Source organism: Schistocerca americana, chromosome 1, assembly GCF_021461395.2.
Source record: "Schistocerca americana isolate TAMUIC-IGC-003095 chromosome 1, iqSchAmer2.1, whole genome shotgun sequence".
NCBI classification, from domain to species: Eukaryota; Metazoa; Arthropoda; class Insecta; order Orthoptera; family Acrididae; genus Schistocerca; species Schistocerca americana.
The window spans coordinates 105,141,774-105,167,368 of NC_060119.1; the positions used below are offsets into that span (position 1 = coordinate 105,141,774).

The following is a 25,595-nucleotide window of genomic DNA, read 5'->3' on the forward strand; positions in this document are numbered from 1 at the left end:
AACATTGTATGGAGTGACTAATCACAGTTCACAATGTGGCGATAGGATGGCAGGGCGTGAGTATGGCAAATGCCCAGTGAGCATCATCTGCTAGTGTGTGTAATTCCAACAGTAAAATTCGGAGGCAGTGGTGTTATCGTGTTGTTATGTTTTTCATGGAGGGGGCTTGCACTCCTTGTTGTTTTGCATGGCACTATCACAGCACAGGCATCATTGATGTTTTAATCAGCTTCTTGCTACCCACTGTTGAAGAGCAATTTGTGGATGGCGACTGCATCTTTCAACACGATCAAGCACCTGTTCATAATGCACGGCCTGTGGCAGCAGAGTGGTAACATGAGAATAACATCCTTGTAATGGGCTGGCTTACACAGAGTTCTGATCTGAATCTCATAGAACACCTTTGGGATGTTTTGGAATGCCGACTTCATGCCATACCTCACTGACCAACACTGATAACTCTCCTCAGTGCAGCACTCCATAAGGAATGGGCTGGCTTCCCCAAGAAACCTTCCAGCACCAGACTGAATGTATGCCTGTCAGAGTGGAAGCTGTCATCACCGTTAAGGGTGGGCCAACACCATACTGAATTCCAGCATTACCGATGGAGGGTGCCATGAACTTGTAGATAATTTTCAGCCAGGTGTCCGGGTACTTTGATCACGTAGTGTATGTTAGTGATGTACGGAGACCAATGAGTGAAAGTCTGCAACTGATTCCAACTGCTATCTGAATGAAGGTTCCAATTTTATCCAATTATTAGCCTTTTTCTGTCATCACACATTAGTGAAGAAGAACAGTGTTATGTCAACAGCAATGGGGAGAAATGCACTATTTCCTTCACCACAGATACCTATTTCCTAGTATTCGTATGGTTCACTAATGCAAAAATTTTCAGAACCTAAAATTGTTGACTTTTTTTACACCTATTGCTACAGGACAGAGATATTGTCATAACCATACAGCAGCATTGAGTATTGTGAACAATATCACCATGCAAACATTTACTACAGGCCTTGAAAAACATTTAAAAATTGAAAGTTAGAAACAAAAAGTTCATGGTGTGGGTTCCTGTAGTCATGTCCTAGTTCATGAACCACGGGCAACGTATGAGTGGCCAAGTAAGTGGTCCCGACAGTTGGGATACCAGTTACTTTGGAATAAGGCTGGGCATCTCGGACATATTCTGAGTCGTGGTCACCTTTGTGCTCATACGGCAAAGACTATCAAATCCACCTGTTAGTCCCTCAGCCGTTAGGGGTAAAACCCAATGGGACTCGGGGCAAGTAAGGCTAGCAACCTGCTTCCCTGGTACTTTAAATATGATGCTGGCAAAAATCAGAGCAAAATGCCTCGGACCTTTGGAGGTGACGGAGTCCCACCTCTAACTGACAAACAAGGGACTCCTAAGATATGACTTGGCAAACAAATGGTAATGAGATGGGGAGCTATTAATATCAATGGGGGCTACTCTGGGAAGAAGGTAGAGCTGGCAGAGGCTGCAAGTAAGATGGGACTGGACTTTTTAGCTGTTAGTGACATTCGGGTAAGGGGTGAGAAAGAACAGGAAGTGGGAGAATACAAGGTCTACCTGTCAGGAGTCAAAGCAGGAATAGCACAATGGGGTGTAGGGCTTTACATCAGGAAAGAAATGGAACCCAGCGTAGTTGCAATAAGGTATGTAAATGAACGACTGATGTGGATAGATTTGAAAGTGTCTAGCAAGAAAATTAGGATTGTGACAGTATATTCGCATTGTGAAGGGACAGATCAAGATAAGATGGATAGTTTTTATGAGGCACTCAGTGATGTAGTTGTTAGAGTAAAGGACAAGGACAGTGTTCTGCTCATGGGTGATTTTAACGCCAGGATTGGAAATTGAACAGAAGGGTATGAAAAGGTTATGGGTAAATTTGGAGAGGATATGGAGGCCAACAGGAACGGGAAACAACTCTTGGATTTCTGTGCCAGTATGGGCTTAGTAATCACAAACTCCTTTCTTAAACATAAGAACATTCACCGGTATACTTGGGAAGGCAGGGGAACCAGATCTGTCGTTGACTATATAATAACAGATCAGGAATTCCGTAAGGCTGTGAGGGACACACGTGTATTCAGGGGATTCTTTGATGACACTGCTCATTATTTAATCTGCAGTGAAATTGGGATTGTGAGGCAGAAAGTGCAGGAGGTCAGGTCCATATGTAGGAGGTGGCTAAAGAATGCCTTGGAACAGTAGTGTGTAAAAGTAGGATGAAGCAAACAGCTTGGTGGAATGATACAGTCAAGGCAGCCTGTAAAAGGAAAAAGAAGGCGTATCAAAAATGGCTACATACCAGAACCCAGGTAGATAGAGAAAGTTATGTTGAAGAAAGAAACAAAGCCAAACAGATAATTGCAGCATCGAAGAAGAAATTATGGGAAGACTTTGGAAACAGGTTGGAGACTATGGGTCAAGCTGCTGGAAAACCATTCTGGAGTGTAATTAGCAGTCTTCGAAAGGGAGGTAAGAAGGAAATGACAAGTATTTTGGACAGGTCAGGAAAACTTCTGGTGAATCCTGTGGATGCCTTGGGCAGATGGAGGGAATATTTTGAAGAGTTGCTCAATGTAGGTGAAAATACGATCAGTAATGTTTCAGATTTCGAGGTAGAATGGGATAGGAATGATGATGGAAATAGGATCACATTTGAGAAAGTGGAAAAAATGGTCAATAGATTGCAGTGCAATAAAGCAGCTGGGGTGGATGAAATTAAGTCGGAACTCATCAAATACAGTGGAATGTCAGGTCTTAAATGGCTACACAGGATAATTGAAATAGCCTGGGAGTCGGGACAGGTTCCATCAGACTGGACAAAAGCAGTAATCACACCAATCTTTAAACATGGAAACAGAAAAGATTGTAACAACTACAGAGGTATCTCTTTAATCAGCGTTGTGGGTAAAATCTTCGCAGGTATTGTTGAAAGGAAAGTGCGAGCATTAGTTGAGGACCAATTGGATGAAAATCAGTGTGGGTTTAGGCCTCTTAGAGGTTGTCAGGACCAGATCTTTAGCTTACGGCAAATAATGGAGAAGTGTTATGAGTGGAACAGGGAATTGTATCTATGCTTTATAGATCTAGAAAAGGCATATGACCGGGTTCCTAGGAGGGAAGTTATTGTCTGTTCTACAAGATTATGGAATAGGAGGCAAACTTTTGCAAGCAATTAAAGGGCTTTACATGGATAGTCAGGCAGCAGTTAGAGTTGACGGTAAACTGAGTTCATGGTTCAGAGTAGTTTCAGGGGTAAGACAAGGCTGCAACCTGTCTCCACTGTTGTTCATATTATTTATGGATCATATGTTGAAAACAATAGACTGGCTGGGTGAGATTAAGATATGTGAACACAAAATAAGCAGTCTTGCATATGCGGATGACTTAGTTGTGATGGCAGATTCGATTGAAAGTTTGCAAAGTAATATTTCAGAGCTAGATCAGAAATGTAAGGACTATGGTATGAAGATTAGCATCTCCAAAACGAAAGTAATGTCAGTGGGAAAGAAATATAAACGGATTGAGTGCCAAATAGGAGGAACAAAGTTAGAACAGGTGGACGGTTTCAAGTACTTAGGATGCATATTCACACAGGATGGCAACATAGTGAAAGAACTGGAAGCGAGGTGTAGCAAAGCTAATGCAGTGAGCGCTCAGCTACGATCTACTCTCTTCTGCAAGAAGGAAGTCAGTACCAAGACTAAGTTATCTGCGCACCGTTCAATCTTTCGACCAACTTTGTTGTATGGGAGCGAAAGCTGGGTGGATTCAGGTTATCGTATCAACAAGGTTGAGGTTACGGATATGAAAGTAGATAGGATGATTGCAGGTACTAGTAGATGGGAACAATGGCAGGGGGGTGTCCACAATGAGGAAATCAAAGAAAAACTGGGAATGAACTCTATAGATGTAGCAGTCAGGGCGAACAGGCTTAGATGGTGGGGTCATGTTACACGCATGGGAGAAGCAAGGTTACCCAAGAGACTCATGGGTTCAGCAGTAGAGGGTAGGAGGAGTTGGGGCAGACCAAGGAGAAGGTACCTTGATTCGGTTAAGAATGATTTTGAAGTAATAGGTTTAACATCAGAAGAGGCACCAATGTTAGCACTGAATAGGGGATCATGGAGGAACTGTATAAGAGGGGCTATGCTCCAGACTGAACGCTGAAAGGCATAATCAGTCTTAAATGATGATGATGATGATGATGATGAAGAAACAAAAAGATATAGTAGCTCAAATGCTTATACATTACTGAAGTAGGAAGAGCAGCAAATAGAATCTATTTTTTTATTCACTTTCTTTGTCAAGAAAAGTGATTGAGCACGAACAATGATGTTGACAGCACTTGTGATGAAGACATTACTTCTTATTCCATAAGAACACTCTTTTCATGATATTTGAAGAATCTCTATCAGAAAATTTTTTAGACTGAAAAATTGGTGGCACCTTTTATACCTCATGGCATAGATAACAGATATATGTCAATGGGACACAATAGCAGACTGCACAGCCTATACAATTTGTCAGGCAAATATCCTGTGGAACTCTTAAAAATTGTAAGATTCTAGGTGAAACTGAACATTAAATTCTCAATAAGCACTGCATTTGCTGAACATAATTTCAGAGATAATGCAAAGGAGTGTCAAATGTTTCTCTAACCTATTTTACTATTTCATTTCTTACTTCTACGCAAATCATTTCACAAAACATTTGACCCCCCCCCCCCCCCCCCCCCACACACACACAAGAAAGCATGAAATATGACATATTTAAAAACTTACTGGTATTCTGTTATGTTAAGAGTATTTAGATCAAGAGAAAGATGAGAAGTTTCAATTTATATCATGATTTGATATTTATTTTATTTTTTCAACACAAAAAAATGTCCATTTCCCACTCTTCATTTGGTATTGAAGATTTGGACAAAAATACGTTGTGTAACTTTTCCACAAACTACTAAGTAAGTTTTTCTTAGTTAACCACAATACTTTCAAGCAATTAAATCCTTCTCTGCGAAACTATGCCTTATGCTGATCAATTAGATGCCTCATTTGTCTATTTACCACTCTTTTTTGGTTATAAAAATTCGCCCAGCTTGAACATTTGACAAAAAAATAAATAAAACCTGTTAAATTCTGCAACATCTCTATAGGATTCGAGAAACTGCTGTTCAAAGCGAGAATCTTGGTGTTAATAAATATACAGCTTATGCTTTTTGTGGTGAATTCTTCTGTTACACTGAACAGAACAATTTTCTCCCACAACAGATTTACAATGTTAATGAAACTGTAAAAGAAGTGCATGTTAATGGACTTTAAGCCTAGTAGCGAAATGCTAGATGGTCTTTTCTGCACCATTTAACAAGTGAACAGTGACTGAAGCCAGCTGTTATTGGAAAATAAAAACTAAATAAATGAAAATATTGTGCAAATTTGAAGGAATAATGAACTTAGTATTTTTTCCATGCATTAGAAAATAGCCTGGTTGGTCAGTGTTACCTACGAGATTGGTTTTAGTTTATGTTTATTCTAGTTGTGTGTGCATATTTGGAGAGAGGTGTTCATTTACTTGACAATACACTTTCTCATTCCGCATAGGATGTAGTTGCTACATATGACTGAACAATTTTTGTGAGGTACTCAATTTGTGATAAATCATGCATACAGCCAATGGACCAAGGTGTGATTTCATCTGTGAAACATTACTGGCTGAATCTCATGAAGCAGCCTGTGCATGAATGTTCAACCATCCTCAATTACTGAAAGTCTCTGAATATGGACAATGGAATACACAGTATTTTTAATGCCTGGCAAATCATGAAGACAATAACACTAACTTACTCATTAAAGGAAACTGCAATACCCTCCACTGAAAGTGGTTTTGAAGGTTATAGCAATTGGAATGTCATACCGCTGCCTGCCTGATCAATCTTGTGAAAAAAATTTCTGGTTGTGAGAATGTAGTGATGAAAACATCTGTAAGTGGTTAAATACTGATGTCTATGAAATGGGATTTGAGCAACTAAATGACAGATGTAGTGAGCAAAGTGTGTTTGATATAGGAAAAGAACAAAGACGAGGTGACTGAACTACTGTTTCATGCACACCAAGACAGTGAAATACATTGATCTCTTATTACAGTATGCAGAAAAAAAGTCAGTTACTTTACCTATGTCTTGACTCTCCGGAAATGAGAACCTTCATCAGGAAAAAAATGAATGAAAAACAGAAACAGAAAAAACTGGATGATGATTTTCGAAGAGAGAAATGGAAGCAGGTACCATGAAATACAGTGTGTTCTAAGTATCATCATCATCATCATCATCATCATCATACCATAACCTTCACTTTCAGTGAGAATGGACCTGCAGGCATAAACTTAAAAATTTACCAATGGATACACCAATGGATGGATAATCTTACATGGATAAGGCATCACCTACAAGGCATATTATAGGCTTAAGCAGCTACTGCAGAGCAAAATACATTTGATTGTGATATACACAAATACCTCTACAAGCAAGTTGCCTGTTCTCCCTGTAAACACATACGATCATCAAAAATCTCATCACCCCAGTACTTCAGCTGACAGATAAACCTCCATAATAACCACAGATCTTAAGGAGTAACAGACACACAATCAAAATCATACAGTTACACTAATATTCATATTATTAAAAATTTAGATTAAAAACATAATGTAGAAATTTTTGGAACAATCAAAGAAAAGATAGAAGTTAGTGTTGAACATCCAGCAAGCACCTAGCTCATTAGAGACAGGAACACAGTGGTCCCTCTGGGACACAAACAGAATGAAAGTATCCGCCAGGAGTATCTGTGATAGGTGCAGCTCTGTAAGTGACCCAAGCATACTGCATTACACTTCTAACAACATAATGTTGAATTTTGTTTATATATGGTACTGTATCATAGGAATCAAGATCTTTCTCAAAAATTAAGCACAAAGTCAATTCTTATGAAATATTACGTCATCAACAATGACAGGTTGTAAATGCATTCAGAGCATTAATATTATACTCACAGTACATGTACTGGAAGCAAACTGACCTTTTTCAGAGCAAATGAAGCTGTCTGTCCACCACGAACTTCACGGACAACCATTCTCTTCCGATGAATACTTTTAACAGCTATGGGCATGAAATGACCCAACGGATCTGGCCCAAGCATTAAGGTATCATTCAATCTGATCACTCCTTTTAATGTTGTACCAGACACAACTGTACCAACACCCTGTCAGAGGGGTTAAATTCATTAATGCATTTCACACAAAATATGGCTCTGCAGTATATTCAGATTGTATACATTACACTCACAGGTACAGAGTAGGTGTCATCTATCTGGAACTCTGCTGGTTCATCATCACAGCTAGAAACGCGAGTTGTAAGTAAGTTGAGAAACATTTTCAATAGTTCCAGGTTCTCTCCAGTAACATTTGAAACTTGAAATATGGGGCACAACCTGAAACAATCAATGGAAACACTATTAATATCATTAGTATCATTTTCCACAACAGTGATTATACTGTTGGATATGGTGAAGTCTACAGGATACCTACAGCTTCTTCGAAAGTAGGCCTGGGTACAGTGGTTTTATAAGCATTTACACTAGATATGTGTGGTTCTGAATAAGAGCATTATACTTTTACTGAAATAACTTTGTTATTGGCGTTTGAGTGAATCGAGTGGTAGGAGCCACCCAACAGCCAATTGTAGTTCTTTCTCAGGTGTCACGAGCTCACTGGTGGCCTGTTTTGCAGATGCACGAAAGAGCCTAATCAGGCGTGCCTGGCTGCAGTCTGGTATCAATGCCCCTCATCGCTGCAATCTGTCACAGTTATTTTAACCGTGCTGTATGTTTTGTATTTCACTATGCTTACTACATCCTGGGTTTCTAGACAGAACACTCTTCAGGTTGTGTAGTACTGATCCCAGGACATCAATGACAATGGAGATGACATCAGCTTTGAAATCCCATATTTGCCTGAGCTCGGTGCTTGAAGCCTCATATTTCATGTTGTCCTTAGCCACCTTATCGTTAATGCTCCCGCCACACAGGACTGATATATCAATAAAGAGACATGATCTTTAATCTGGCTGATGCAAAACAATGCTGCACTGATCAGTCGATATCTATTTGTTGGTTGTAAAGGGTACTCTTGCATTCAGCAGTTGTGATGCTACAGGTGTGTGGTCACATCACTTGTGGAGAGATCTTGTGCTCCTAGGGCTCTACATGAGCACACAATATTGTGTACATTCAGGTACTCATTTTTCACTAATATTAGACAGCCTGATGCTATATGGTCCATAGTCCCATTATGTGCTTCACAAAGTCACCACCTATCACCTTAAGTGGTTTCCACTGTATTTATAACACAATACCCTATCATCAAGGCCTGATCTTGGGCAGGTACTATTACAGCTCCTGGGTTGACTCTCATTATTTGTGTGTCAAGCCAAAGGCTGGGTAGTCTGTTTCAATATTTAAGTTATCTAGGCAGTTCGGGTACTGACCCTGCAGAGATCCCTATCTTCAGGTTTGTTTTAGCTTATTCTGAGTTTCCACTTTGATGTTACCTTGCAAAAGTGAGTCAGTATCACCAGATTCTGAATTCTGTGAGAACTTTCTTGCAACTTTTTTAGCCTGGCCAATAATTCCTCTGTTTCAATGTGCCCCCCCAGCCTGCATATTTGACATATTAGTTGATCATTCTTAACCTGTGTCACATACCAACAGTGGCATTACAATGTACTGCCTCTATTTGTCTCAGCCCTCTCATATTAAGTACAGTCTGTCATTGTCAGCTCTGGGGTGAATGAACTACATGATACACAGTAATCAATTTAGAAGTCTTATAAACTGCAGATCAAGTATCTTGTTGGGTGCAGCCTAGCATATCAAACCTGCATTCAATAACAGGAACTGACAGTGATCCTATAGGCATAATTTTGTTCTTGGAATTGAGTTCAGTTCTTAGCATAGTGTTCTTGAATACCTCTTTTCTTCGCTGTTTCTTACACAATTTCATAATCTAGATTTCTAATGCTGGTATCATCAGAGTTCTGCCTTCGAAAAATTGGTGGAGTTTGAAAATTGTTTTAAACACTCAACCAAACCGCGTCTATTATTAACTGGAGTTTTTCCAGTTTTATTCCAATTTCTCATAAACCAAACTTTAACTCAAAAGTATACCAAGCATAAAATGTAGATGATTAAATTCTGAGATGATTAAATATTATGTTTTAACACTAAAAGAGCACAAAAGATGACTTCCCTAGGAAAGCAGGAAGAAGATATTCATTAAAAATACATAAACATAATTAAAGGAGGTGTTGAGCTGCAGAGAAGCACAATGCTAAACATTTAAGCTTTCAAACAAAGAAACACCTCTTCTCTCTGAAACATAAATCACAACCCAACAAGCCACTTTCCTCAATGCTACCTCCACCTCAACCTGGCTGTATCAGTACCTCTGTCCACATCAAATCTACCACCACCAACAATCCCTCCACTTCAACAGCTGCCACCCATTCCATATAAAGAAGTTCCTTCCACATAACCAAGCCACATGTGGTCAATGTGTATTTAGTGATGAGCAGTCTCTCTCCAAATCTGCTAAGGGCCTCAGGGAGTCCTTCACAGATCGGAATTACCCTCCCAACCTTGTCCAGAAATATATCTTCTGTACCTTGTCACTCCAGTCTCTTATCACATCTCACATACCTATTGTCTGGCCACAAAGGAGCACTTCTCTTGTGACTCAATAGCACCCTGGACTGGTGAAACTGAACCACACTCTCTGCCATGGTTTCAACTACCTCTTGCCATGGCCTGAAATGAGGAATATCCTCTCCAGTATCCTCCTCACCCCTCTCACAGTGGTATTCTGCCAATCACCAAACCTACACAAAATCCTTTTCCATCCCTGCTCCCAACCCCTAACCCCATGGCCCATAAATCCTCCCATTACCACCTACTCCAGTCCTGTCATAGGCATCTACCACCCATTAAAGGCAGAGGTACCTGTGGCAGCAGCCATGTGACCTATAAAGTAAGCTGCAACCACTGTGCCAGTTCCTATGTAGGCACAACAAACTATCTGACCACATGAATGTCCTGCTTGACACATTTATGTTGTATAAATATGTGGGTGTAATGTTGCAAAGTGATATGAAATATGCAATATGCAAAGATTGTGATAGGAAAGGTGAATGGTCAACCTCAGTTTATTGGGAGAATTTTAGGGAAGTGTGGTTCATCTATAAAGGAGACCACATCTAGGATGCTAGTGCGATCTATTCTTGAATACTGCTCAAGTGTTTGAGATCCGCACCAGGTCGAATTGAAAGAAGACATCGAAGCAATTCGGAGGCAAGCTCTTAGATTTGTTACATTAGGTTTGATCAGCATGCAAGTGTTACGGGTATGCTTCAGGAGCTCAAGTGGGAATGCCTGAAGGGAAGAAGAGATTTATTTTGTAGAACACTACTGAGAAAGTTTAGAGAACCGGCATTTGAAGCTGACTGCAGAACAATCCTACTGCTGCCAACATACATTTTGCAAAGGGACCATGAAGATAAGATACGAGTAATTAGGGCTCACAAAGAGGCATATAGGCAATCATTTTTCCCTTGCTCTATCTGAGAGTGAAACAGGCAACACATCTCCCCCCACCCCTACCCTGCTATCTCTATCCTTCCCCATGCCATGCCACCTCCTCAAACCCACAATCAACTCCAGCAGATTGCTGCTTACATCAGAAGCAATCACAGTCCGCAGTTGTGCCCCGGTGCCTGTAGCCATGTGTATGTATGAGCTCTGTGAATGTGAACATGTTTTCTGATCTGGAAGAAGGACTTCTTTGTCTGAAAGCTTAAGTGTTTAGTGGTCTTTTTCATTGTTGCTGCGTGCAACTCAATGCCTCCTCTACAAGGTGATAGCAACCTGTCCTTTTCATATTGTTATTTCAGCCTGAACTTTACATTGTTTGAAAAAAAATTATAAGCAAAAACTGTCATTAATGTGAGTAGCTATGACAGATTCATTGGGGATGTTGTACCTAAATACATTTATAGGTTCTTCAAACCTAGTTCAAAAGCTTCGTCCAGTCTGACCCACATTTTGTAGTGACAGTTGGATTTATAGTGTGTGACAGTCTATTACATAATTAATTGCTGATAGGTAAAGCATCTCTTACATTATATGGTCTAAATACATTAGAAATTTTCTGTGAAGTGGCATCAAAGTAGAGAAGGCATACTGCCCTGGTGTCTGTCTGACTGCTGTTCTTATTTTTGTTTTTAACTATTCCTTTCCTAACTTTCTTAGACATTTGAAAAGTCCAGTATGGAATGTAACAATATAATGAAAAGGAAAGTTGCTACTCACTATAAGGTGCGGATCCTCTGAATAAATTGTAACTTGATATTTACAGGGCGCTTTCTGATTATAATTTTAAAAAAACGGGCGGGGGGGAGCTTTTAGGAATAAATTTCCATTTATCGAAAAAAAAATTTAATTTGTTTTCATCACTTACCCACAGGCAACTACTTCCATGCTCACATAGTGTGATTAAATGCGTTAATGTTCTTGATGAATTGCTAGTGAATAAAGTAAATTGCTTACGAAAAGATTTTGAAAGTAAATTCACAGTTCAATGGTGAGTAGCAACTTTCCTTCTCTCGTATTGTTACATTCCATCCTGGATTTTCCATTGTTTGATTTTTGCCTGATGGCTTTTCTTCAATCCGAACCCTGTGCTGTTTTCCTTTGTAACTACTTTCATTTGCGTCACTATACTCAATGTCCATCCTTCTTTCTTTTCTTTCCTGTGTTTCTGTTGTCGCCTTACGAACTGCACTGCATGCACTACTTATGAGCCACACTGTATCAACAGACTAGGCCGCGCGCAACAGACAGCATGAAGAACACGCTGATTGTTAGTGTAGCATCCCACATTACTCCCGACAATATAATTAACCCTATACCTCCAAACTGATCACGCTCCCTGTGTCGGTTCCCGTATTTTTGCGTGTTATCTCCTGCACTTTTCCGGTGCCACGCGGTCTAACATTTCTAACTACGAACCCCACCCCACCCCCCACACTTTCTCCGTTCTATCCCTGTTCGCACCCACTAAATCCACCTCATCCAGTCACATCTGCTGTCCCCCTTCTCTATGCTTATCCGCCCTCAAATCTGCTATCCACATTAATATACTTATATTTATTAATGATTAGTTATTCTCTGCTTTGACCTTTGTGACTCTCGCCAATTTTAGTGCATTTTCACCTTCCTCTATCGTCGTCTTCCTCAGATTTTCTCTCTTTATTCACCCCTGTGCATCAATTTCATACTTTTCACACGTATTTGGGGGTATTTTTGAGTAATTTTTCGGACGTAATTCTACTTTCTTACATATTTTTTTGCATTTTTGCACCACCATGGATCCTTGCTCCTTCCATCTGCATCAATACAGAAAAGTTTCCTTATCCCTAGCCAGATCCCAGGCCCACATTCTGTTCCTGCATTGTTACTTGGCTCATGAAATCCCCCCTAATGGCCTTACCATCAAATTACCCATCACTGGTTGCCACCCCTCCTTCCACAATGACCTCCAACTGTTCAGATTCCGCCAATCCTTAGCCCTCACCAACATAATCCTGCAAAACCATATCAACCAAGTCAAATCCTCTTTGCAGTACCTTCTCTCCATCCGCAAAATTCTCCTGCTATGTAATCCCATATTCCTGGAACCCATCACACAGATTGAAACTCTTGCCCTGCAGGAACTTGAGCAACGTGCACAACGCCACCTCAAAAGCTCTCCATCCTGCTCATTTACTACTCCCGCCTCGGAGTACCACTGTCCACCACTTCTACAACCACCTCCAAACCTCCCCCACACCCTCTCATAGCTGACAAACCTTGTCTCGCAGACCTACTACACTTACCCCACCCACTGAAACTCCCTCCCACCACCACACAGAACTCAAATCCTAAACAGACCCGCAACACAGTCATGAACCTTTCCTCCAGAAGCCTGAGTCCCACAGAAATATCAGTCTTTTCCAAAGGCCTCACCTTTTTCCCCACTTCCAAATTCAACCATGCAAGACTAGTTAAAGACCTTCTCTCCTTCTTCCGGTCCCTACAGTGGAAACACTTTTTCGCCACCAACCCGACCAATCAGACTCACCCAATGACCACCATTGACCCTTGCCTAACTCAGTTCACTCCTCCATCCAACTGTGATCCACCCCCACTGCCTCCAAACCACTCTCTATTAGCTTTCCAGAATTTCTTATCCTCGAACCTTGCCTCACCATCATTCCCCAAATCCCTCAACATGCATACTAACCTTACATCCGCAGAAAGAACTGCAGTCCACCATCTAAAAACTGATCCCAATCTTATAATCCTACTTGCAGACAAAGGCTCCACCACTGTAGTTTTGAACCGCAAGGATTACGTGGCAGAAGGACTCCATCAGCTGTCAGATACTTCCACCTACAAACCATGCCACAGTGATCTCATTCCAGTAAACCAACAGGATCTCCAGTCAGTACTCAAATTCTTAGGCCCATCCCAGAACCTCTCCCCAGAGTCCATCTCTCTACTTACCCCTACCACTCCCTGCACTCCCACCTTCTACATGCTTCCTAAAGTCCATAAACCCAACCACCCAGGACACCCCATTGTGGCCGGTTACCGTACCCCCACTGAGACAACCTCTGCTCTCGTAGACCAACACCTTCAACCTTTTACCTGGAACCTATCCTCCTATATAAAAGATACCAACCATTCCCTAGACCGACTCTCCACAGTTCCTCTCCCTTCACCAAACGGTGCCTTGCACCTCACTATTGATGCCACCTCCGTGTACACTAACATTCCTAATGCCCATGGCCTTACTGCTATCGAACACTACCTTTCCATATGCCCTATGGATTCCAAACCAACAACCTCCTTCCTAGCCTCCATGACCAACTATATCCTCACCCACAATTACTTCTCCTTTGAAGGCATTACCTACAAACAAATCCACGGTACGACTATGGGCACCCACATGGCACCATCCTATGCTAACTTATTCATGGGCCATCTAGAGGAAACCTTCCTAAAAACCCAGAATTCTAAACCCCTCACCTGGTTCAGATTCATTGACGACATCTTTGCTATCTGGATTGAAGGTGAGGACACCTTATTCGCATTCCTCCAGAACCTCAACAACTTCTCCTCCATTTGCTTCATCTGGTCCCACTCAACCCAACAAAGCCACCTTCCTAGATGTTGACCTCCACCTCAGAGATGGCTACATCAGTACCTACGTCCATATCAAACCTACTAACCACCAGCAATACCTCCACTTCGACAGCTGCCACCCAATTCATACCAACAAGTCCACCCCGTACAGCCTAGCCACCGGTGGTCGTCGCATCTGCAGTGATGAGCAGTCCCTCTCTAGATATACCAAGGGTCTCATTGAAGCCTTCACTGACCGTAATTATCCTCCCATCCTTGTACAAAAATAAATCTCCCATGCCTTATCTTTCCAGTCTACCACCACTTCCCAAAATCCCACAGTCTGGCCACAGAGGAGGATTCCCCTCATAACTCAGTACCATCTGGGACTGGAGCAACTGAATTACATTCTCCGCCAGGGTTTCAGTTACCTCTTGTCATGCCCTGAAATGAGAAATGTCCTACCCACTATCATTCCCATCCCTCCCACCATGGTATTCCGCCATCCACTGAACCTACACAATAAACTCGTCCATCCTTACACCTCCCAGTCCCTTACCTCATGGCTCATACCCCTGTAATAGACCTAGATGCAAGACCTGTCCCATACATCCTCTCACCACCTTCTACTCCAGTCCGGTCACTAACATTACCTATCACATCAAAGGCAGGGCTACCTGTGAAACCAGTCATGTGATCTACAAGCTAAGCTGCAACCACTGTGCTGCATTCTATGTAGGCATGACAACCAACAAGCTGTCTGTCCGCATGAACGGCCACTGACAGACTGTGGCCAAAAAACAAGTGGACCACCCTGTAGCTGACACCCTGCCAAACATGATACCCCGCATCTCAATGACTGCTTCACAGCCTGTGGCATATGGATCCTTCCAACCAACACCAGCTTTTCTGAATTGTGCAGGTGGGAACTTTCCCTGCAATACATCCTACATTCCCATAACCCTCCTGGCTTCAACCTTCGTTAGTCACTGTCCTCACCCATCCAGCTCCCTCCCTGTTCCCATTCCAGCACTACACAGCCGTCATTTCACCACCACGCCCAGTCTTTTAATTTCTTTTATGTTTATTTTTATTTCTCTCCTTTCTGCTACTTACCCCCTCCCCCCTCCGCACCTTCGCTCCTACTCTCCGTCTAAACTGCAACACTCCACTGTCCGCCACTCCCACCATACTATCCCTCCCCCTTCCCTGCCCCAGCCTCCTCCTTACCCCCACCAGTTGCCACTCCCATCATGCACTGGTGCTGCTGCTCGCAGTATAGTTTCAGCTCTCTGAGACTGCAGATGTGTGTGCTAGTTGCACTTGCGTGTGTGTGTGTGTGTGTGTGTGTGTGTGTGTGTGTGTGTGTGTCTACTGCTAATAAATGCATTAATGGCCGAAAGCTATGTTTGTGTGTATCCTTTTGTTGTGCCTATCACGGCTCAGCATCTCCGCTATATGGTGAGTAGCAACTTTCCTTCTCTCGCATTGCATCTGTAGTGACATTTAAATCATCGCCAATGATTGCAGGCAAGTCAAACATGTCATAACCTAAATTCCAATATCTGTAGTGACATTTAAATGTTGAGTAAGGTGTGTGCACGCCATAGTATGTAACTAATTTACATTGATTTTCATGTAGTTCAATAATTGTCACCCTATTACATAGGCATAGGCCAGATGTAGTTTAAATTCAAAGAAGTAGTGCTGCTGGCAACTGAAAGCTTCTTACCAAGTAAACTAATAAGAGTCAGAACACATTTTCCATGTTACACTTTTCAGGTCAGGAAACTGCTGCAGGAGCGCAATGGTAATGTTACCAATCACAACAATACTAATACAAGATTTACTTAAAACAGTTTTCCGAATTTCCTTCACCAAAGAAGAAGCAGTAAACATTCCAGGATTCAAATCAAGACCAGCTGCCAACATGAGTAACCTAGAAGTAGATACTCTCAGTGTAGCAAAGCAATTTCAGTAAATAAAGGCAAGTTTTCTGGTACACACTGTGTACCAATTATGTTCATTTTGGAGTATGCTGATGTAATAACTCCATACTTAATAACAATGTACAACTGCTAGCTCAATCAAAGATCTGAACCTAAGGACTGGAAAATTACATTGGTTACACTAACACTCAAGAAAGGAAACAGAAGTAATCTCCAGAATTAGAGACACTTATCATTGACATCAATTTGCAGTAAGATTTTGGAACATATATTTTGTTTGAACATTATGAAATACCTGGAAGAAAACAATCTATTGACACATAGTCAGCAAGGACTCAGATAACAAAGTAATGAATGCTATCGAGAGGGGATTTCACGTTCATTTCATACATACATTTCCGAAAGGCTTTCAACATCACTCCTCAAAAACAGCTTCCAATCAAATTGCTTGTATATGGAGCACTGTCTTAGTTGTGGACTGGATTCACAATTTCCTGTCAAAAAGGACACAGTTTGCAGTAACTTATGGGAAGTAATCAAGTGAAATGGAAGTAAAATCTGGCAGTCCCCCAGGAAGTGTTATACCAGTTATAGAAGTATGAAACCGGAATTTGGTTGCAATACTCACATGTCTTTATTGAAAATAATCTCCATTACTATTTATAAATTTCTCCTAGCTCTTCAGCAGGCTATGAATGCCACGCCAGAAAGCAGTTCTTCTTTTGAAACGAAACAGTCAGCGAGCTATTTTTGTACATGTTCATACGAATTGCAGCATTGTTCAGTGAGAGTGTGCTCAAGTGATGCAAACAGATAATTATCAGACAAAGTCAAGTCCGGAGAATAAGTCGCATGCCCTAGTATCTCCCTGACCTGTTTTTCTGTGTGTGATGGGGTGTTATCACGGAGCAATATTAGTTTGTTACCTTTTTCCATATTTTGGTCATTTTTCACATAATGCTCGATTTAAATCAATCATTTGCTGTTGGTAGTGATCAGTGTTAACGGTTTTACCAGATTTTAGCAGCTCATAATAGATGATACCTTTCTGATCCCACCACACACATAGCATTGTCTTCTTTCCAAAGCAATTTGGTCCTGCAGTGGATGTCAATGGTTTGCCTGGATTCACCTATGATTTACGATGCATAGAATTCTCAAAATATATGCATTTTTCATCACCTGCCACTATTCGATGGAGAAACGACTTTCTTTTGTATCTGGTGAGCAGCATTTCACAAGCGGTCTTTCAATTTGCTTGATGTCTTTCATTCAGTTCCTGTGGAACCCATTTTCTCACTTTCTGCATTTTCCACATAGCTTTCAATCTACATCTACATCTACATTTATACTCCGCAAGCCACCCAACGGTGTGTGGCGGAGGGCACTTTACGTGCCACTGTCATTGCCTCCCTTTCCTGTTCCAGTCGCGTATGGTTCGCGGGAAGAACGACTGTCTGAAAGCCTCTGTGCGCGCTCTAATCTCTCTAATTTTACATTCGTGATCTCCTTGGGAGGTATAAGTAGGGGGAAGCAATATATTCGATACCTCATCCAGAAACGCACCCTCTCGAAACCTGGCGAGCAATCTACACCGCGATGCAGAGCGCCTCTCTTACAGAGTCTGCCATTTGAGTTCATTAAACATCTCCGTAACGCTATCACGGTTACCAAATAACCCTGTGACGAAACGCGCCGCTCTTCTTTGGATCTTCTCTATCTCCTCCGTCAACCCGATCTGGTACGGTCAAAGAGAAGTGGCTTTCTGCATCACATTCAACTGTTCCGCACGTTCCTGTTGAGTCTGAGTATCATCTTCATCTAATAAAGCCTACAATTCAGTGTCTTCGAACTTTTTCGGTGGTTTCCCACGCGCGTCATTTCTCATGTCAAAATCAACACTTTTGAATTTTTTGAACCACTTGAAACACTGTGTTTTCCCAAGAGCATGTTCACCGAAAGCTTTAACAAGCATGTGACGCAATTCTACAACAGTTTTCTTCAGATGGTAACAGAAAACCAATGCTGTCCACAAATCGTAGTTCATAGGCACAAAACTCAACATGTTTACGGGTCTGAAACAGATATCAATGTACGGAACTTGGGTTACTGTGCACTGACATTCATCGTCAACCGTTACAGGAAGCAGAAGGCGCTGCAGACGTGGTCTCATAGGCCCTCCTCTGATGGCTAGCACCATTTACATGGAAATTCCGGTTTCATATTTCTACACAAGGTAGGCCCTCAGCAGTTTGTAATCTAATAAAACAATTTGGGAGACAATGGGAATAGCTCCCTTACATTGTTTGTAGATGATGCTGTTGTTTACCATCAAGTAAAGTCATCAGAATAACAATACAAATTACAAAATGGTTTAAACAAGATATCTGCATGTTGTGAAAAGTAGTAATTGACCCTGAACAATAAAAATTGTGAGGTCCTCCATGTGAATAATAATAATAAAAAAAAATCCATCAAATTGCACACAAAACATTTGATCCAGTGAATATCTGCAGCTGAGGAACATATTTATAGAACAAAAATCCTCTTCAGTTGCCAGCTTTATAAACATCAAATTTTTGTTACACAAATAAAAGACACAAATTTGAAGGTTGCCTATTAGACTAGATACCTAGGGATTACGATTACGAACAACTTAAATTGGAATCATCACATGAAAAATGTTGTGGGAAGGCAAACCAAAGACTGCGTTTTATGGCAGAAAACTTAAGAGCTGCAACAAATCTACTAAAGATACTACATAAATTACACTTGTCTGTCCTCCACTAGAGTATTGCTGCATGGTATGGGATCCTTAGCAGGTAGGATTGATGGAATAAATTGAAAAAATTCAAAGAAAGGCATCTCTTGTTGTATTATCACAAAATATTGGAGAGAGTGTCACGCCTACGATATGCAAGCTCGCATCACAATCATTAAAACAAAGGCATTTTGCATTATGATAACATTTTTTCACAGAATTTCAATCACCAGCTTTCTCCTCCAAATGTGAAAATATTTTGTTGACTCCCACTTACATAGGGGGGAATGACCATAATAATAAAGTGGTGGAAATCAGAGCTCACTCTGAAAGATTTAGGTGTTTATTTTTCCTATTCAGGTGTGGAACGGGCCAGGAACAGTCTGAAAGTGATTCTGTGAAACTTCTGCCAAGCACTCAAGCCAAGGAGAAAACTCCAGGGAATTAAAACAGTAGATAATAACTACACTATGATACACTGTGGAGTTAAACAAGAAATCAGAATAACAGCTGAATCGATAATATTAATGAGCAACAAATGGCGACAGAATTTCATTTTATATCTGGACAAATGAGAGACTGCTGCTGCAAGATTCAAAGTCACCAGAAGAAGCCTTTTGATAATAGCTGCATTTGCACTGGAAGAAAGTTACAAAGGACAAAACAGACAAATATTATAAGGATTTACAACTCAGATTAGTTTCAAGTTAGCTACAATGATTGCAGACGTTAATGGCAGAACTGGAAATAAACGATTAGATAAGCTAATAGGAAACAATATAGAAGCTACACTAAATAGAAATGAAAGAATTTCGTATGATTCTGTAGCTTCCAATAAACTGGTAATTATAAACTCATAATTTAAGGAATAATAGATCATAAAGTGATGTGGATAGCGAGAAGAGCACTACCTGCTACTCTTTAGTCAATGAGAAAACTGCAGAACTGTTCACAGATGCAAGGGCTCAGAGATGAAATTTACTGTGATCACTAATTCATGATTTCAGATATGAATTACTACTTAAATAGTTCCAAAAAACAAATGGACATAAACTGAAATTCAATTTGACAGTGGAAAAAGTATCTTCTGCAAGGATAATCAATAAACAAAGTACATCAGAAACAAATAACAAAAACAGAAAGTTCAGATGAAGTCAGTTAATGACATTAAAGAAGAATGGAACAATATCAGAAAAACAATTTAACAGCAGCTGGAAAAGCCCTTGGACTTTTTAAAAAAATAATTAAAAAATAAAAATCCCTGAAAGTAACATTGTGGAATTACGAAATAAAAAGTAGTAGAAAGAAAGATCAGGGGCTTCAGAAATATGCTACCACCTGAGAGCAAAGTATTATATAGAGGACTGTTTAATGAGAGTAATCAAATAATTAGAAAACATCAACAGGAAAGCTGTGATGTAAACATCTCTAATATTAAAACAAACATACAGGGTTGCAGCATCAGCTTACAAGATATTGAAACTTCTTTCGAGACACGTAAAAGAAACAACAACAATCCAGATAATACAAGAAGAACAGTGGTACTACAAAGACCTGTGGACAATTATACAGGAAGAAGTAAGTTGCAAGTAGGGAAGAAACTGCTAAACTGCTGTAGTGGATAACAGAGCAGTAAAATATAGTACAAGCTTTAAAACAGATAAGAAATACATAAAAAAACTTACTGGCATACACAACATAATGCTAAATTACTGAAATACTATCAGATAAAATACTAAAAATAGTTATAACATTTAAAAATGTGTGTTGGGCAAACAGATATATTCCGCTGCAAAGGAACAGGCCCTCCCTATATGCAAAAAAGGAGACTAGTCAAACTGCTGATGAATATGCTTACTGAAAACAGTTTGCAAGTCATCTTGAAGTTGAAGATCTTTGTCGATGTTTGCTTAAAAAATACATTTGTTTTTGGACAGGGTCCGCCTTGAGCAAAACACCATTTTTATTTTTATTTTTCTTCCCCACACATTTCACAAAAGTTTCAGCATCATCATTCGGTTTCGAATTATCTTCTTGTTACCACTCCATGGATTTCCTTAATTTTATGTAATTTAATGCAGTGAATTTTATATTTAAAATACTTTGATGTAATTTTGCTGTGGTGTCTGGAATTCATTGTAGAATTTGCTTGGAAATGCCTGGCAAGGCACTGAAATAATCATCTTGAGGTTGAAGCTCTTCTGTCTCTGTCTGCTTACAAATAGATTTGTTTTTGGAGAGGGTCTACCTTGAGGTAGTAAAAAGAAAAAGAAAAATTGAGTTTTGCTCAAGGTGTACCCTCTACAAAAACAGTCTACAAGGTATACAAAAAATCATTAGAAGGTGAATCAGCAAAATTGTTGAACTTGTTTGAGATATCAGAAATCATGTGGGGGAAGGAGCTGCATTGATAAAATACGGAGCTTGAAGGGGGCTTACTGGAAAACATGGGCAGAACAATAAGGAAACACATGTAATTATCACTGATTTCATTTCAAGCTTTCAATTGTGTTAAAAAGAGACACACTCTTCTGTATACTTGTCAACCAGAGCTTCACTCAACATTAAATAGAAATCATAAAAATTAGTGCATGCAAAATTAATTCAAATAGAGAAATATCATCCTTAGTTTATAATAAGGCTGCAGTTTATCCTCTGTGCCCTTTAAAATTTATGAAAGTTTTCTGGAACGGATTGATGAACTACTATTTAATCTTAAAAGGACCGAGCGAGGTGGCGCAGTGGTAGCACACTGGACTCGCATTTGGGAGGACGACGGTTCATTACCACGTCCGGCCATCCTGATTTAGGTTTTCTGTGATTTCCCTAAATCGCTCCAGGCAAATGCTGGGATGGTTCCTTTGAAAGCGCACGGCCGACTTCCTTACCTAATCCGATGAGACCGATGACCTCGCTGTTTGGTCTCTTCCCCCAAAAACAATCCAATCCAATCTTAAAAATGTAGACCACACACTGATAATGCTATTTGCAGGCAACCAGGTAATTATTGCTAACAATGATAATAATGTACAACAAGTAACAAATCAACTGCAAAGACTCTGTGCTTCATACAACTTGCAGACAACTTACATCAAAACAAGGGTGATAGCATTTTATGGGAAAATAAAATTAGATCCAAAACTGTAACAAATGGAAACATAGTAGAAAGGTAGCAAATTTCAAATACTTGTAAAGAAATACATCACATGAAGCTGAAATTGATTTTCAATGTAAGATAAGAGAAATTTTAACTTAATGAATGGTACAACTAGAAAAAAATCTTACAAAGGAAAGAAAGGAAAGATACACATCTGAAATTTTACAAAACACTGTCACTCCCCAAGTCATAATGAACAAAATCTGAATAACAACAATAGAAGACACAATAACAATTCACAGCATGCAGAAATAAGGTTTCTCTGACATGAAGCAGGATGCACAAGACAAGATCAAAACCGAAATACAGAAATAAGTGCAGCACTAAGGTTATTATCTGCAATGACGATGATGATGACAATAAACTTCACACACAGTAGTACTTACAACTACTGCCCAGCCTGGCCACCCGCTAGGTGCTGACTGGCTTTCTTACAGCAGGTAACATACGGTAAGCCTGTGCCCTTAAGTTGCTGGTTCCCTGGTATGGAAGTGTAGGCTACTGAGTTGCTAGAAGTATAATGGAGGTGTAACACTACCAGAGAAGGAAAGTTGCTACTCACCACATAGCAGAGATGCTGAGTCACGATAGGCACAATGAAAAGATTCACACAATTAAAGCTTTCGGCCATTAAGGCCTTTGTCAGCAGTAGACACACACACACACACACACACACACACACACACACACACACACACACACACACAAATGCAACTTGCGCACACATCTGCAGTCTCAGGGAGCTGAGGCCACACTGCGAACAGCAGCACCAGTGCATGATGGGAGTGGTGACTGGATTTTCCATTGTTGGAAGTGTAACACTGACAGATATATTATTCAATATACTAATGTATTTTCAGTCACTGCCTCATTTCTCAAGGGCTGTCAGCATAGATTTTGTTAAACTGGGTCGAAAGCTTTCTCAAAACTTCATGTATATCAGATAAAACGGTAATTTACGTTCACTGCACTGCTCTCTACTTGCAAACAGTTATCTTCCTATATCCACTTCTAAGGCTAGCATTTTCCTTTCTCTGACGAAACCCTAATTGTTAGTTCCATGTGGTTGATGATAATTGTAGCGAGCATCTTGTAGATTACAGGTCCACATAGCACCTTCACTTTATGTTTCTTTCCTTCCTTTTTACTTTCTAGAAATACTTACCACCCCCCCCCCCCCCCCCCAAGCTATGCATAGCACAATACTAACACCTCTTCCTCTTTCTGAGATCAACACATCACTCATTATGAAGGGATGTTGACTCAGTTTTTCAGGATAGCAAATGGGAAGTTGCAGTACAGAAAATGGCCCATACATCACCAGTGTGTGTGTGTGTGTGTGTGTGTGTGTGTGTGTGTGTAGTGAGTGAAGTGTTATGAAACAATGTGTGTATAGTGTGTGGAGTGACTGATAGTGAGATATGAGTGAACGGTGTGGCATTAAATTATTTAACAAGTTATTTGTACAAGAAGTATTATATACCAGGAGTAAAACTAATGATTATGTCTACCTAGAAGTCTGCAAAAATATATGTATACGAATTAGCTTATTTTAAATTGATCTAAACTTGTAAATACTTTGACATGTCCTATATCCTTATAAAAAGAGATCTATGGATGAATAAAGCTACTACTACTACTACTACTAGGTAGGAGGTGACATGTCTATAGACTGTCCCCTTTTCTATGGAGGAGGCTAACTACAGCATTTTTCCAGTTTTATGGAATTGTCCTCTCTCACAAACATTCAGTAAATGCTTTTGTTTAATTTTCCCTCCAGCCTCAAAAATTATTACTGAAACACCCAGTTCCTTCCCTTACTTCAAACCCTGGATATACATAATCTGGCATCTGGGTGGGTTTCTCATTTATGCTGTTACTTAGAAAGTGATGTACAATAAGAAAACTGATTTCAATTATTGTAACATTTTCCAAAGTTAACTGAGTCACTGAAAATGTCTACAAAAATAATCATGTTACTGACTTCAATAGTATTTTTTGTTGTAATAGGCATCCACTAGATTTGTCAAGTGATCAAATATCTACAGCTTTCATTACTTTAATTACCTGACCCAAGCAATACACACAAAGTACTAACATTCTCTACAGTCCACACATTAACGAAAAACAATTGGTGGTAGTTGAGTGTAACCAGGAACATTAAAATACGGATAAGATCAGTCTGCAGACTGGCTATCACAATAACAAGAGAAACCTTTATGTTGCATGAATCTAAGACATGAAATCTATCATCTCATCTATAGCTAAATAACCAAGCAAGACATATAAAAATTTGTTTCAAAAATGGAAGACGTGCTGTACAGACAAATAGTATACATATATTTTCCTTCAAGTTTTGTACTGTTTTATGAACATACCTTTCAGAAACAAAGTTTGTAGCACTAATTACAACATCATCATTTGTTTTGACCATCACTGGTACTTTCCTGCAACCTGGCGACTTTAGTATTCGAACTAGGAGTCGAAGGGTTTCCTGAAGAACATTGGGTGGACACATATCGATCTTTGTCACAACTACAAACACTGGAACACTCAAGGCAAGAGCAAGACCCAAATGCTCTTTCGTCATTCCTACAACCCCTGCATTGGCTCCAACCTGCCAAAATGGAGCAAAATTACATAATAATAATAATAATAATAATAATAATAATAATAATAATAATGATGATGATAAATAAAAGTACCCAAAATGAAAACAGAACAGTATACACAATCTTCATGTTGTTCAGTCACATTACAAAAACAAAACAACCAACATGTTCACTTCTGATTCAACTGTGTAGACAACAAATGAAATGTTATATTGCTTTTAAATAAAAACAATAATAAATGTGAAAAAAAATTGCATGACACAGAATAAGTTAGTTACATTTCGACAAGCAAATTGCAGTTTCCAGCATAAAATAATGCATTTACTTCTTTTTCTCAGACCACTTAAAAACACTGGAACTGAATTTTGATTAATTAGTTCTTCTGCCCTTTTTCACATTTCAGAACTAATTTTAGGAATTCTTGTAGTTACCATAGATTCAACATAATATTCTTAGCTAGGCCAACATACAGTGGCTTGGCTAAGAACTTAATGTTGACTTTGAATACACATCCTTAAAGTGTCATCAAAATCAAAAATCTCGACCTAGCTGAAGAAATGGTAATATTATAGGAAAGAAAATAACACTCACCCTTCCCACTGTGACAATTATGTCAGTTGTACATTATTTCATAAGATTACTAGTATAAAGTTAGCTTTTCATTAAATTGTCTTCCGTATCTTGTGTTTTAAACTTACATAAATTTCAAAACTTGACAGAAAGAACAATTTACAAAACAATTATTCTATGGTCTGCAAACTTTATTCAATGTTGTTGTTGTGGTCTTCAGTGCTGAGACTGGTTTGACGCAGCTC

General features: G+C 39.8%; 1 protein-coding gene across 2 annotated transcripts in view; it reads right to left on the reverse strand.

Annotated features, from left to right (window-relative positions):
* Positions 1-25,595, reverse strand: part of LOC124549316 (GTP-binding protein 1) — a 152,985-nt gene that overhangs the window by 40,433 nt on the left and 86,957 nt on the right. For both annotated transcript variants that reach the window (XM_047125236.1, XM_047125237.1), the window contains exons 7-9: positions 24,547-24,785; positions 7,371-7,515; positions 7,105-7,287 (exon numbers count right to left, since the gene is read on the reverse strand). In XM_047125236.1, the coding sequence (XP_046981192.1) occupies positions 7,105-7,287; positions 7,371-7,515; positions 24,547-24,785 (567 nt within the window). The remainder of the gene's footprint in view (positions 1-7,104; positions 7,288-7,370; positions 7,516-24,546; positions 24,786-25,595) is intronic.